Source organism: Pelecanus crispus, chromosome 3, assembly GCF_030463565.1.
Source record: "Pelecanus crispus isolate bPelCri1 chromosome 3, bPelCri1.pri, whole genome shotgun sequence".
In the NCBI taxonomy this organism is placed as follows: Eukaryota; Metazoa; Chordata; class Aves; order Pelecaniformes; family Pelecanidae; genus Pelecanus; species Pelecanus crispus.
In genome coordinates, this window is record NC_134645.1 from 20,271,111 (window position 1) to 20,287,543 (window position 16,433).

A 16,433-nucleotide genomic window follows, 5' to 3' on the forward strand; every position below is an offset into this window, starting at 1 on the left:
TATGACTGCCATCAGCAGTGTAAAAATAAGGCCAATGGAAAGGGAAATCGAGAGCATTTTGCAAACATCAGTTCAGAGAAAGTTAAACTCCCATTTTTTTTCAATAAAAAGATTAGAAATATTTGCATTGTCCCACTCAAAATCCACCTTCTTTTGGGACCTGTTCCTAAGAGGCAAGAAGCAACTTTCTATAAATCAAAGGGTCCTAAGTACACTTGCTAAGAATGGAATAAAATAACACTTCTCAGATTTTCTGTCTTACTCTCTGCTCTGAGAAATGTGCACTTTCTTATCATTTCATTCTTAGGGAACCTTACCAGAGCTAGAAGTGTGATAGAGTTCAGTGTATGGTTCTATATGGACTGATGCACCAGATGGGATCTCAGGTATTCTGCCCTCCATTTCTGTGCTGATGGTAAGGTGACCATGCTCATCAATTCCACTGAATTTCTGCTTTATAACCAGCTTCTCATTGTTGCCAAGAAAAGTTACTTCAGTTTGCCGTGTAAACTCGCCACCTAAAGAAACAGTATTAGTTAAACCACTTAACAGCAGTTTCTGAATCCTTCTATTCAAAGTATTACTTCTAGTAGATAAAATATAAATTACTATTTTCTGCAAGCTTTGATGCAGCATAATTGCTAATGTTTTGGGTTTCTACAGAAATAACTTTCAAAGACATACTGATAACATCCTCGGACACTGCAAGGAAACTATCTTTTCTTAAGCACTGAACACACTGAATTGCAACTAAGCCTGAAGAAGCAGGCTTTTTTAAATTAAAAAAAAAAAAAAAAAGCTCCAACAAAGCTAATAATAGTCGGTCTTATCCTACTAGTTAAAATGGCAAAGGAGATGTACATTGTAAAAAAATTTTTTAAAAAAATCCAGTACATCTGTTTCCAAATCAAAACCAAGTGAAATGTATGTTGTAAATTCCAGAACAAACTTCAAACACACCAAATCCAAGAAAACCCCAAAACAAAAAGGTGTGTTTGATTAAATTCATAGTACAGGGCTGTAAAGGATAAACTTTTAAAAAGAAACACATGTTCTTCTAGAACAGATTGGATCCACAGCTTGAATTCATGTGCACAACCAACCAGATCTGGCCTCAGACTCTCATGAACAGCTATAATGGTGAACTGGGGTTTCCCTCAAATAAGTTAACAGAATAATTTGCATCTCACAGAGGAATTTCTTCTATTAAGAATTTCAGACTTTCATGAGGTCAGATTTTCATTTCTCTTTTGCTCCATTGGTACAATCAGGCAATTAATGTTAGACCTCTTGTAGATGTCGGGGCAGCTTTTTTCAGTAGCTCTGCACACTCTAGTACCAAAAATCAGATCCTTTTTAATAATCTCTTTCTTGCACAGGAACTGGCCAAGCCACTCTTCTTTCTAACAGACTTAGGTGCTTGTGCACTGATGGTAAATAAAAAGCCCAATATCTATACACTGTAAACAAGGAAAATGGTGAGAAGTTTGATTAAAGCAATCCATTAGCAGCTCAGAATAAACATGTTTTCATCCTATATTGCTTCTGAATACAGATTTCTTTTCTCTCAAGACAGAGGAAAGCATAGCACAGTTTTTGAACATTATTTTAATTTAGAAATTACCAGTAACACTGAATCCATTTTTATATCCTTGCTGTTCCACAGCAAACATCCATCCTATGATACCTCCAATAGAGGCAAGAGGCAGTAACGAATACCCCAAAGTCTCTGGGATTGTGCTAATAGCAGTGTAGGCACGCCCTTGGTTCATCACAACATAGGAGTGGAGATCAGTGTTCTCAAATACAACTGGAACGGGGTTATTTCCAACAAAGATTCTTCCTTTGACCTTCCCGTTGACTCTCTGAGGAGAACCTGGCAAACCAATACAATGTATCAGAACAAAATGACAGTTCTCACATACTCTCCAAGGAATGCGTTCAGAGCATTCACTACGTTCAAAGATATCAGTGTTGAAATAAATGGCAAACGAAAGCTCACAGAATTCAACAGACAGGAAACTGCCTACAAACAGTGTGTGAATTTGCTTACGTATGTACGTACGTGCGTGCAAGTGTGTGTGTTGCCATTATACAGACGACTAAGTGGCCAAAATTGCCTGAAGAGATGCCCTTTATCCTAATTAACAATTTTGTCTGCAAGAATATCTCCATAAACAGACTAAGCTGTTACAGTCTCTCTGACAGTAAATGGCACACAGAAACTTCTTTTGAAGATCACACTTCACACTTCATATCAATACCTACTGAATGTAAATTTGTTCATTCCCTATTAGAAGGCTAACACCAATAGGTGTTAGAATAATTGACCTATTATTCTAACCTATTCTATTTCTTGACTCGAAACTATTGACCATTTAAAAACTGTCCGTGTTTTACAGAAGTAGCTACTTTGGATTACTAGTTTTCTTCTGTATATAATTTCCTATGTGCAAATTCAAATGCCATTATCATCAGATCCTTCTTTTCTTTCTGTGGAAGATTCAATTCTATGAACTGAAAGCTAAGTAGCAGGTTTTGCTTTCCTGCCTCATAAAACACAGTCTGCAGTCAGCTATTTTAGTGGTTGAAATGCATCTATACTCTTGAGTCAAGCCACTACGAGGATTAAAAGTGTATACATAAGAAATTCCTTTATGGATTTTACACGGGAACAAAGTTTAAATGTGTATCTAACAAAAATCTGGCAGATTAGCCCTTTAGTAAAGAAGCTTAAGAGTCAGACAGAGAGGAGCCATGCTCTTTACTTTGATGATCAAAGTTAATTTGTTCTTCCCCTTTGAACTGTCCATTTCTAGAGTGGGACCAAATCAGATTATAACACATTGGAACTTCATGACTAATTCTAGCAATGAACAGTGGATGTTATGCTATCTATTAAATTACATCAGTTATGTAAGTGTTTACTTTTTCTAGAAAGTCATGTTAAAATGCATAATGCATGTAATTGACTACCTAAAATAATTTGCTTCATTCAGAAAACCACACCGTTTTAGAAAGCATAGCTCACTTCTTAAAATACCATTCAATACATCTCAGTGATAAGTCTTTCAAGAAGTATTTAACCACATGTCTTTTTTAGTATTGAAAACAGGGTGCCTCATTCAAGAATGCCATGTGCAATTGCTGCTTATGTACCTAATTTTCAAAAAAGTTACCTTCTGCTACACATTGTCTGCCATTTCCTTTGTAACCAGCAATACAACTGCAACAAAATCCATTGGGATAATCTTTGCAAATAGCATGAACAGAGCACTGGTGGCGGTTGTTAGCACAGGTCTGTTGGACATCCGTGTGGTAGCGAAACACTGTAGAAAATAAGACCAGACACTTACACTTCATGTAATTACTATAGTATTCACATATCCCTGGTTTAGTTTAAAAATATCTCTAGACTAACTTGATTAGTTTTTTGTTTTCCTTAAAGAGAGGATGAAAACAATTGCAATTGATTTTTGCTAACCTTGCAATATGCAAGTTACAGTGTACTCTTTTGCAGAAAACATCAGGGCTTCAGATGTTAGGAAACTGTTTAATTCTATTGACTTCAGCAGATCTATATTAATAAAGATCAGTTAAACTGTCTTGGCAAAACTAAATATGCAATAATTTTAACCTGTCCTTGTTTCCAAACCAAAGCAAAAAGGAGCCTTTCCAACTTTGGAAGGAAACACATCAGTATGGTACCCAGGACCACGCACCAACTGATGCACCCTGTAATCCTAATTGGCTTAGCCTATTATTTCATGGAGATAGCAATTCTCACATCTGCTTCAAGAAACAATTAACATCTGGGCAGTCAGTCACACTGTTCTGAACTTTCTACAAACACTTCCTCAGAACAGCTAAGGGTGGGCCCTTGTAAAACTTAAGGCCGTGAAACCCTAACCAACAGTTTTTACAACAGTTACTATTCCCAACCTTTGTTAAATCACCCGTATTCAATAACACATCTATGAAAGGAAATGAGCTAGGTTTCAGTAGAACTGATCATAAAATCCTTACCAGGAACAGCCACTTAATGCAGCTATTAAACTTAAGATCATACCTTTAACAACAGTCCTGGGCAAAAGAGAAGGGGAAATCAGTTGGTGCTAAGTATACATCACCTTTAGGAATACAAGTATGCCTATAGGAAGCTTTCCTTAGGAGTGATTCAGGTTCCACAGACACACTGTAAATGCGCTCTCCTGTGAGCCTGACTAGGGCACTAGTTTACTTGACTGGCGAGATCCGAATCTGAGGTGACATCCAAGTTAACTACCTCAATGAATAAAACAAACTTATTGTGTCCAGATTTTCAGACACGAAGGTAGTGAGAAGGAAACAGATTATTCCTTTAGTAGTTCAATCTCTTGCACACCTCTGTTTTTTGCAGCCTATCCATCTTAGAAGTACCCAACCTGTACAAAAGACCTTACCTATACCAGTTTCATCAAATTCTTCTACATCTATGACTTGGGGTTGCTGTGGGGGGAACTGCTGGACCTGGAACTGGCGAGGTGGAGCTTTTGCTGTTGGAAAATCTTGATGACTGTTAAAAGACTCAGTCAAAGGTGTTCCTGTTACATCTTGGTATGAAGTCAGAAAGTCTTCTGCAGCTAGCTGAGGAACACTATATGTAACGTGGTGCTGATCCTCTTCTGTGTTGTCTGTACTACTGGTGACATACTGCTGTCTTATTTCAGTGGAGCCATAGTCTGACATAAATGATTTTGAAGTCATCTCCTGGTCTTGTTCATTGGACTCTAGGCTCTCGGAAATGTTGCTGATCTTGGCAGGCACAACACTGTCAGATGAGCTACCAATCTCGAACACCCAGACACCTTGTTTTCCAGCATTGCTGCTTCTATCAAAGAAAAGCATATGCCAAATCAAAATGATCAAGCACAAGTTGTGTGGTATTTCCAGCCTACACAAAATGTTATCCTTCACTGAGAAATATCAGGACAAAACTGTTGAATTATCTTATCTACATACTTATCTACAGGTACAGTTTATTCCGCTATAAAACACCCCTGACAGTTTGGATAGCTTTTTTTTTCCTCCACACCCAGACCTCTCTTCTTGAGTATTTCTAGCCTTCTTGTCTCCAAAGTGATGGGAACAGAAGGAAATATTTGGGCCACAAAGATCTTGCTAACACTTACTAGAACCTTCTAACTCATTCCCTTTCCTTCTTGTTCACTTTTTCTTTCAAAAAAAGACTGCCCACGATAGACTATAAAAAGTTAAAGACTTAAATGGTCCTATTTTTAGAAGGGCTAAGTATACAGCAGCTCCTTTGAGTGACAATGGAACTATGGACTTTTGACAAATTAGACCAAAGTCGTCGCATTCCTCAAGAGGGTGGATATTTATCAGCAGCAGACTTTGTGATTTCTCATGCAATGGCTAGTGGGATCTTATTATTTCTCATTGACTCATGCTACAATTAAGAAAAACATAGAACTCCCTGATGTTTTCTTGATGAGTTTAAACAAAGAAAAAAGCGTACTTGTGCAGGTTTCTAATGCTGTCTTCATCATTAGCAATGACATTGTAGGATCCTGGCTTTTCCCAAAAGTAGTAGTTTGTAGAGGCTTGACTAAAGCCAACCATAGCAGGAATCATTCCGTCATCGTTCTTGGTGTATGTACTATAGAACTGCAAACTATCTTCTGGATAAAGGAAAATAGCATAGGAACTGGACTCAGAAGAGGCTAAAACAGCCTGGAATGTGTTTCTCTGTGGAAAAAAAATTTAACATCCCTTTACTCATGGAAAAATAATCAAGATGGACAACATAATAACATTTTTTTAAACACAAAGTCAAAATCAGAATTTCCAAAGCATCATGCACTTCCTAGAAGAAGTCAATATTACACCAGCTTATGTTTCACTAAGGCAGTTTTAGCTTTAGCATTTGTAAGCACTAAAAAGAAAGCATTATGAAAGGTAAGTTAATCTGTTATGAAATAGCCAGAGAGGCTGCCTAAAATGTAACAATTCTAAGTTCTGTAACATGCATAGGATGCTGTATCATTTCCTTAATATAGAGTGATGTTCCAGACTAAATAGAAAAATTCTGTAAACAATATTTAAAGAAGAGTTCAAGTTTCATGCTGCTGCAAGTGTCTTTTCCCATAGGCACACTCCTACATGCTGTAGGAACCATCAAGACAGTACCTCAGACATCAGCTATTCATTGCTACCAGAATGCAGAATCATTACTGTGAACACAATGGTTGTGTCAAGTTAGGCACAAGATTTGACAAGTTGTGGTAATGTTCTCAGCTTTATATATTGTGAGCAGGCTCATCAGCTGGGATAATTATGGTGCATAAATTTACGTATCTTTGCTGCATAGTACCTAACATTGTTTAAAAAAGGAAAATGGGTTGCAAGTAATACAAAAAATAACCTCGAACTGCTTCTTCATTCAATACTAGCTACAAAGTATGACCTCTTTCTGCATGTAATGTCATCTGTCCAAAAGGGCTTCACAGTCTGAAGTTCCTATTAGTCTATATACATATCAGATTTTAGACAGTTTAATGTCAAAACGACTTAAGAGTCTGTTGAAAAATGCAAGCCAACTGGATTATATTGCACAGATGGAGGGCAGAATATCCTACTATTTCAGTTATTACCACATAACACTTAACATTCAAAGTGAAAGATGTCAGGGAATACAAAGAAATCAGCTACGTAGATTCAAGCATTTTCTTTCAATGAATAAAGTACTGCAAAATAAAAATCAAGTAAAAATTCTGGAAACTCCTATTTTGCTACAGCCTTTTTAACAACAAAACACATTCTTAACTGTACAGCATTCATTTAAACACAAAGGAATTCAAGCCTTCAAAACAACAGCTTACAGCGTTACACTTCAGCTGAACATGTGTCCAACATGTCTTAAAGCTCTGATTAATATTCACCTTTTCTTCCAAAGCATGATCTTCTCCTGGTGCTTGGTAAGGAGCCACGAGCTTCCAGGTAACAATGACAACACTGCTGGGATCAAAAGTAGTCTCAGGAAAACCTCTTTTGATATAGTCTGATGCAAGTTGCAAGACATCTGAGGATGAATCTTCTCTGTAATACACATTTCCACGTCCATCTGTTGTGTCCAGGTCAGCCATAAAAGGAGCAATAGCCCCAAAACTGACTGGGAATTGACCAAGATATTTTTCTTCAGTTGAAGGTTCATTCACTGCAATAAACCCATTAGTGGCAACCTAATAAAAAGGTGGAAATTATAAGATAGATACTGTTCATGGCTGTCTCCCACACCTATGTGCTCTAGATCACAATACTTTCATTGCATTTCCAAAAGAAATGGAATCAAAAGTCAGTCTTGTATTTGTAAAGTAATTGAATTTTTTCACGTTTTTGTTTTGTATCCCATGTCACGAGTCCTGGGATTTCAGTTGCCCAAAACCAGAGGTCTTGCGTAGATCAACCTTTTTTCCCTAGATAAAGATTTTAGCTATTTAAGTTTCAGACACTTAGCGCCTCTTCTAACAAAGATATACATAACCACCACATTTCACAAGTTTCCAAGTCTTTCTCAGACCAAGACATAGCACAACCCCTCTGTGAGTCTGTCAAGAATTGTGTACAGACCCTCCCAGATGACCAAGAGCTCTTCTTACTTTTAGCTGTTACTCTCCTGAAGAGCAGTTTTACAACAGTATGACTGGGGGGATGTGTCCTGGTTTCATCTGGGATACCATATTTCAGCTGGAATCGCATGCAGGAGACATAGCAGTAGGAGGATGCTGGTTTGAATATCCCAAGGATATTCAAAATTCTCAAGAGCTGTTGTAACTAGCCCGAAGGAGAAAGGGATGATGAAGGAGCCGGGGAAAGTATCCCACTCTGTCTCCCCAATAGACTGGTTCTCCGAGGAGAAGAGGTGAAAAGTGTAATTATTAATAGTTTCTGAGAAATAGCGCCCGAAGCTCCCAAAGTACAGGAATGACAGCAGTACTGAGTACAATCTCATGACCAATAATTTTATCATACCATAAACCAGCATTACACAGTACAGCAAAGCGATAACTTTAATCCAGCTCCCAGAGGTGATAAACAGCACCACAGGGAATGCACACAGCAAGTAAGGTGTTACACAGCACAACTCTGAGAACAAGCACAACAGCTCCGAGAGCAAATGAATCAACATTGCGACCAGTGCCTATTAAACTAATATAATGAACGCTTATCGCAAATTTGCTTTAACATGCTCTGGTCAGATCTGTCGTTATCTTGAACCCTTCATGCCCCATGCTGGACACCAAAAAGGACTTGTGGTTTAACCCGACAGGCAGCTAAACATCACACAGCTGTTCACTCACTCTCCCCCTCCCCAGTGGGATGGGGGAGAGAATAAAAAAAAAAAAAAAAGGAAAATTCATGGGTTGAGATAAAGACAGTTTAATAGGACAGAAAAGGAAGGGAAAAAATATTTATATTATATAATGTATAATAATATATAATCACAAAATAAGTGATGCACAATGCAATTGCTCACCACCCTCTGACCAATACCCAGCCAGTTCCCCAGCAGCGATTGCAGCCTCCCAGCCAACTCCCCCCCATCATGACTGAGCATGACATCATACGGTATGGAATAGCCCTTTGGTCAGTTTGGGTCAGCTGTCCTGCCTGTGCTCCCTCCCAGTTTCTGGTGCACCTGGCAGAGCATGGGAAGCTGAAAAGCCCTTGACTAAGCAGTACTTAGCAACAACTAAAACATCCGGGTGTTATCAACATTATTCTCATCCTAAATCCAAAACACAGCACTATGCCAGCTACGAGGAAGAAAATTAACTCTAACCCAGCCAAAACCAGGATAGGATGGTAAGGATGAAGGAAGTATTTGCAACAGTTACTTTTTCTTTTAACCAACAAGCTAGATTCTTACCTGGTGTAAAGCAGAGTGGAATACAGAGAAGCTGTATTAATGTCATAGCATATCCCCTGGGAATCTGGACTTCTACCATGAAGGCAGAGTAGGATGCTTAATCTGGACAGTTTAGAAAGCTGCTCATTCCTAAGAAAGTCTGCTGTTGAAAAAAAAAGGGCGGCAGGAAGGAGAAACTGAACAGCTCTGTCTTGTCCCACACACACGTAAGTCATGACACAACAGGCTATGTCATTCCCATGAAAACCGGCTTACGGAGTCAGGATGCAAGTGGGTCAGTTGAGCTTTCCTTGCTACTACAGGATGGTTTAATGGTTGGACTGGATGATCTTAAAGGTCTTTTCCAACCTAAACGATTCTATGATTCTATGATTCTATACAGCATTGCCTCAGAAGCTGATAGAACTTCCGGAGCAAAGAACTAATCTGCACATAGGTGCCCAGCCAAAAAACTGCTCCATGCTTAAATATTGTAAGAGGTTGAGTGAAACTCTTCTGGGAAGATGTACAGATTTCTCTTTGCCTGTCCACGACTGCTCCAATTTTCACATCACTTCACTACGACCATCCTCCTAGGAACTTCTCTGCTACTGTGCAAGGTTGACTGCAACAAGCTGCAGCTCACTCTTAAAATAGGCTGTGAGCACAGCTCCTATACCAGAGGCTACAGAAGCAGAATTTCTATAGAATTTCTATAGCAGATACAGGCCACCCTGCAAATTCCCTTACAGCTGAGTGCTCTGACACAGTCCTATGGAACATTGGCTCTATTACTTGGGAAAAAAATAATAATAAAAAAGCGTTAACATATATAACTGAAACTCTTGGTCTGAAAATGCATACATACTGGCTCAGGGAGATTTAACTGGTCAGGGAGATGATGACTTGCAGCCAACCACTTCTGACTAAAAATGAAATAAATAAATACATGCATACCTACAAGTAGATGCTAGGGCATGTCCAAGTGTGACAGCCAAACTCCCTTGGCAAACCAGAGCTGACTCACAGACACACAGAAGCAGCAAGCAAGACTACAGGTGTCAGGCCTTGAGGCAGTGCATAAACTGCTCACACACAGGTTTTTGTCCCAGGCCCTTCTTCCGGATGCATATGACACTGTATGAATCAGACACATACAAATGTATTTCCAAGTGTTTGACTACCTGATAACAGGACACATCTGACTACCTGCAGGCAGCCAGGCACTCACCATGCTAGAGCTGCTGCCACACACACCGATGACTCAGAAAGGGACAGAGGTCCCAAAACTGGCACCACAAGCTACGAAACTAAAACTACAATCTCTCACAGATTTATCCCACTCACAAGGATTCTTGCGAGTCCAAGAAGAATGAGCTGCTGCTGGATCTTTTCACACGGTTAAGATGTTCAAAAGATTATGCAATCTTTATGAATGCTTGGAAGAGGGTCAGAATGGCCACTGTGACTCAAACCGCAAGGTCACCTAGCCCAGCTGCCTGTCCCGAACCATACCTGGCAGCTTACGGATTCAGCAGAACAAGAGAAGGATGTGCACGTACTCCTCCAACCAGCCTCCAACCACATTCAGCTCAAGGGATTCCCTGTGGTTTGACTGTTTATTCAACCCCAGTGGATCTCCTTCACGTATTTGTTAAGTCTTCCCTTCAACACATATAAACTTTATGCATCCACAAAATCCCTTAAAAAGGAAACCCACAGATCTGTGACTCATACCCTCAGGTCTCTCCTACTTTTGTTTGTTTTCAGTCTGGCTCCCAGCTTCATTTGATGGTGCCTAGTTTTTGTACTGGGACATAGAGTCAAACCCTGCCCAGTCTCTCCCGCTATGTAATTTCTTCTCCAGAATGAAGACCCCCAGCCCATTCATGCACTCCCTGTATAAGATCTGTTCCCTGTCTGATCATTCTCATTGTCTCCAAATTTTTCTTCCCCTTTTCTACTATATACATTTGGAAACAAGGAGGCCAGTACTACATATATTCTTCAAGACACACATATATTCTTCAAGACACAGAGAAGCTGTGGGCTGTGCAAGCCTGTCAGGGATGTTGGCTACTTATGTCTTGGCAACATCCTTTAAAATCTGGACCAACATTATTACTGCTACATACAGCCAATCAGAAGAATGTAGTACGGGAACTCGTGCTGCAAATCACCTCTTTGTATAGAGCACATACCCTGAACACACCTTTGGCTACCCAGAGGGTCAGAGCATGTCCCCTGCCACAGGCTAGTGGTCAGTCAGCTTGGTATACAATTGGATAATTTAGCATGAACCATTAGCTAAACTTAGCAAATAGTTCACACGGTATATCACAATTTACTTTAAAAAAGGCTTGACATATGCTGTCTGCAGATGTATAATTTCATTAGCTGCTACACAGTGAAAAGCACTAAAAAAGCTAAGATCATGTGAAAAATGGGCAGTTGGTTTTGTGCATGAACTGTATATCTAAGATATATAATCAGTACATAATCTGCACAAGCATGATGGGAATGCAGGTCATGTTAGAAAAGGGAAGAAGCAGCTGAATACCGTGATCATTTTTCCTCTAATCTTTTGTGACTTAACAGTGGCCACAGATCCTAAGGTGAACTATGAATTTTAGAATACAGAACTAAAAAGACAGCATGGGTTACACCAGTCTAGACCCTGCAACTGCAGGCAGACGTGCAACAGAGATCTAGTCCAGAAAGGTTCCCAGAACTTCTGTAACATCTGTGCACTAGAAAATGCCTTGTATCCCTGTAAAGCAAAGCTAAATCTTACCCTAAAAATCAAAATCCGACAATTATACTATACCACTGGATTACAGTAGGAAAGATTGTGGGCATTAAGATGGTGGGCCCTCCACCTTCAAACTAATACATTTAGAGTAAATTGAAAGTTTTTCCCTTCCTTCTCCTTGCTTGCACTTCTTGTACACAAGCACCCCTACTCACACTCTAAATCCTCTTGTGAGAGATGACTGGTGTTTGAAGTATTTTAAACAAATTCCATGCTCTTCATCAGATTTGGTGTGTGCAGACTTTGTGGCTGCATGGCCCCCCATTTATGGCAGAGATTAAAATAACATTAAGAGAAAATACAATCAGGACTAGTTAATACTACAAAGCGAAGTAGAGACCAGAAGAAACGACCTAACATTTGGCCGCCTTCTTTTCACCTATTAGGGGCCTGCTTCTGACTGTTCATTTCCCATCTTGCTAAAAACTTAAATGCAACAAGTAATTTCATTAAGGAGATGCAAAAATGCCAACCCCATTTTCATTTGTTTGTAGTTTATAAATGAGACAGTTCAGTTTTAAATGTTAAGGGACTGTTTGGTTACAAGTACTCTATTACCCAGAAAACATTTGCAAGCCATTAAATGAAAATAAATACACAAACTGCTCACTTTGGGAAGAGATTTTTAGTGTAGAGAAAGAACATTCATCATTACTGAAAAAATGTTTTTAGTTTTCAGATTTAACAACCCATTTATATTGCCAAAGACAGTGAATGTTATGATTTAACTTTACCCTGTTCCTTTTAAGGTCACACAGATAGGTTAAAGTGTGAACCTCAAAATAAAGAGAAGTAATTCAGGGTAAGTACTGGGTTTCATTAAAGTATCATTCCTGTCAAAAGGAAAAGGGGAGAAAAAAAAAAAAAAAGGCCTCAGGTGGGCGTTGTCTAAAGACCAGCTGTACTGTACATCTTTCCTTTTAGGGTATAATACTATTTAACTTGACAAGAACTAACACAGATATATTTTTAGCATGTTAAACTTCTGGATTACACACATAGTTAACATACATTCTTGGTCTGTAGCAGAACAAATCACACACACTCTATTATAGGTCAAGCCTGAAAAACCAAGTGAGAAGGAAGTACAAAGTAGCAAAGTACTTCTATTGAAAGAAAAAATGTATCCATGTGTGCATAACAAAAATCAAAGTTTCAGACAAATGAGGTATTTCTCCCTGTTCAGTTACTAGGCATTTTGAGGACTTGAATATTTCTGAGTAAGACAGTTGAGAAAAAATGAATTTATTTGTATAATGACATGCCAGCTGACTTAAAGCAGAAAATTTTCTAATGTAAACATGACCAACTATTAATTTAGGAAGTTAATAAAAGTAATGATTAACAAATTGATCCAAGCTTGCCTTAAAGGACTCTGATTCTTCCCTAAAAGGAAGTAATCCCTAATCCTTTAGCTTTTCTACATCAGTGAGCCCTAGTATAAACTGAAAAAGCCTTAACAAGTGTGCTATTAAAAGAAATACATCAGTATGGGTTAGTGATAGGATTCCATGTGATAAACCTTGCATAGGAAAACACCATATTGAAGATTACAATACGTGAAAGTCTGTTTCCACTTATAGTAAATAAAAGTTCTCTCTTCTGTCTATGAAAAGAAGAAAAGTTTTGTTGCCAGGGATTTTATGACAAGTTGATACTAAACAATCATTCCTCAGAACTCCTTCCCATTTTATTCATGTGTAGAGCTAACTCAAACAACTCAGCTTCTCAACTGTTGGAAGAAACAGAGAACCCACAGAAATTTTCAACTGATTAAAGGCTAAACTTACAAAAGTCAAGCACTCAAAAATTAAGGTAAGGTTATCACATTATCCTGATGAACCACACAGAAAGACATATTTCATCACAACAACAATTCCTTTAAGTTTTATGATATATTTCTACTGATACCACATGTTAATTGTATCAGCTTGATAATATTTGCTTTCAACCAGCAACACTTCGGTAAATTCTGCTTACTGAATAACATCATAGAGCTTAATAAGTACTCATTGCCAATATACAATAATACTGTGTAATGTGAAGGTGCATTTAAGACTGCTCAATACCTTTCCTTAACAAGAATACTTCTCCTTTCCCTACTCCCATACAGTTTGTACTGTGCTTCTGTTCTGCAATACTTGTGACAGATTAAATGCAAGTTAAAAGCCTCTGCATATGATGTAGACTGATACGGAAACACCATTCATTAGCAGCCTTTGCCTATATTAAAATTGCCCATCCTTAGATTAGTACTGAGTAATCATGCTGCAAGAGCTCTAAAAGTGGTTCTGGAATAGCATCTACATGGATATTCTTCCAGACAAAAACTAACTAGAACCATTCCTGTTTTATGGCATGGGCAAGTAACAGGATCATTAAATGAAAGAAACCTAGTGTTGTTAACCAATTTACCGTTCTTTGAAAACTCTGTCCCCTTTCTGTCACTTATCTGACACATTACTTGCTATCTTCGCTTCTCAGTGACTGTATATGCAGCCCGCTATCTTTCAAGAATACGTTTGTGCTTCAAAAAGTGTATTGTTTCACTTGGGTTGGCTAGTCAGTGACCAAACTTAGAGTATGGAAGACGAGACAATGAACTAAGGGTCAAACTGAAGTCTGAACTCCACTTAATACTTGTGAATTACTTCATCTTTACTGCCAGCCTCAGTTACCAACACTCATTTTCCACACAGGCGTAACTTGAATCCCTCAAAATTTTGGATTTCAGATGTGATGTCAGGATTTAGCTAGGTAGGGGCTGTGTGGACAATGCAAAAGAGCACAACCTAAGCGTCAGCACTAATGTAATTCAGTGTAATGCAAGCATGTTAAATCTTTGGTGAATACCCATAAACCAGACTCAAGTATGTGGGAACTACATCAAATTTTGAATGACTGAGGCCACACGCAGGTCTAGTTTCCCAAGCGTCTCCATGTAGATTAGTCCCCAAAGCTGCGTTTTAGACCCATGGTGCTAAAGCACGTCGGTGTATCTGGACAGGGAGGTGGTTTTTAACTTGATCAGATTAATGCAGGCCTTTCCTACTAAGAGCTTTCCAAATATGCTCGTTAGCGTCTTCAACTGCCAGCCTAGATGAGGCTTCAGGGCATAAGAGGCAATGATAAAACAGTCAGTATTGCAGCATTCTGAAGACATGCTGCCATTTTTAACATTTTTTTACCGGCTGCTTTTGAGCAGCTCTGCTCCAGACAATCTGCTTTCAATCCCACCTTCGAGCGTGGTGCCAATAACGCCAAGGTCACGGGTTCAATCCCTGCTCACTGCAGGGGGGGTTGGACTAGACGATCTCTCAAGGTCCCTTCCAACCCAAAAGCATTCTATGATTCTATGATTCTATGATTCTATATACCAAACACCCTCTGCTAGCCATGAACATGCACACACAACTCTGGGATGCAGATTCTGCTGCGAGGCACGCGCACATGGCCGAGGTCTGCCTGCAGCCCAAGGCCTGCAATTGCTCTCGATGTGCATTTCCCTTGCCCAAGAGACCCTCGAGCACTGAACATCTGAGAATGCCCAAGACATTAAGGGGCAGAACAGCTGTCCCCGTGCTAAGAGGCGTTCGGGCATGTCAGGCTGCTGGCTCAACACTCGTAGTTTCAGTTTTGTGACTCTGGCACGCTGAAGCACAGGAAAAATAGACCATGCCAAGGATGTTCTTAGCTGGACGTACAGCCTACGCGGGAGCATAGAAAACGCGCGGGGATGGTGTTGGCTCTGGATCACCCACCACATTCTCTTTACCCTCCTACTGCCTGGCGCATCGCCTGCACAGCCGGCGCGCACCGCAGCAGCCGCCCCAGCGTGAGGAGGGCATTCCCACGGCCCGGTACCTGGCTGAACACCACCGGGACGCCCAAGCCCTTCGCACCGACCCCTGACCACGGCGCTCACGCACCCGGGCCCGAAACCCAACGAGCAGCACCGCGCACCAACCCGCAGCCGGGCGCCGACAGCCGACGGGCCCCGGGGGGAGACCCAGGCCCGACCCCCCGGCAGCCGGCGGCGCGGCCCCGCGCCCTCCCGGCCCCGCACTCACGTAGAGGGAGCGGACGGCGGCGCCGTAGAAGCGCAGCGCCGTGCTCAGCTCCAGCGCCGCCGAGCGCGCATCGTCCCCGGGCTCCAGCGCGGCGTCGCCGCGCTCCGCGCCGTGCGGCAGCAGCGGCCGGGCCGGCAGCGCCAGGGCCAGCGCCAGCAGGGCCAGGGCCAGCAGCGCCCGGGCCAGCAGCGCCCAGCTCCTCGCAGCGCGCATCCCGGCGGCTCCCGGCGCGGCGGCGCCGTCCGGTCGCTATAAGCGCGGGCAGCGGGGGCGGCCGGGCCGGGGCGCGGCGGCCAATGGCTGCGCCGGCGGGCGGGACCCGCCGCCCCCCCGGGGCGCCCCGGGAGCGGCTCCGCCCGCCGGCGGGACCCCCCGGGGCCCGCTCCCACAGCCCGCGGCGGGGGGCAGAGCGGGGCGGGGGCGGCTGCCCGCTCGGGGCTTCGCCCGCCGCCTGCGAGAGCCAAGCGGCGGCAGCTGCGGCACGGCCGGGGCGGCGGCGGACTCCCGTGGAATCACGGAATCGTCTAGCTTGGAGAAGACCTTTAAGATCACCCAGTCCAACCATTAACCTGACACTACCAAGCCCACCACTAAACCAGTTAAGGGGAGAGTAGCAACCCCACGCCTCCTGGCTTGGTGGCTG

General features: G+C 41.5%; 1 protein-coding gene across 1 annotated transcript in view; it reads right to left on the reverse strand.

The window, feature by feature from the left end:
* Positions 1 to 16,003, reverse strand: part of NID1 (nidogen 1) — a 50,630-nt gene extending 34,627 nt beyond the window's left edge. The window contains exons 1-7 of the mRNA XM_075707504.1: positions 15,791 to 16,003; positions 6,942 to 7,241; positions 5,519 to 5,748; positions 4,443 to 4,870; positions 3,180 to 3,329; positions 1,625 to 1,876; positions 318 to 518 (exon numbers count right to left, since the gene is read on the reverse strand). Of these exons, the coding sequence (XP_075563619.1) occupies positions 318 to 518; positions 1,625 to 1,876; positions 3,180 to 3,329; positions 4,443 to 4,870; positions 5,519 to 5,748; positions 6,942 to 7,241; positions 15,791 to 16,003 (1,774 nt within the window). The remainder of the gene's footprint in view (positions 1 to 317; positions 519 to 1,624; positions 1,877 to 3,179; positions 3,330 to 4,442; positions 4,871 to 5,518; positions 5,749 to 6,941; positions 7,242 to 15,790) is intronic.
* Between the last annotated feature and the right edge of the window lie 430 nt (positions 16,004 to 16,433).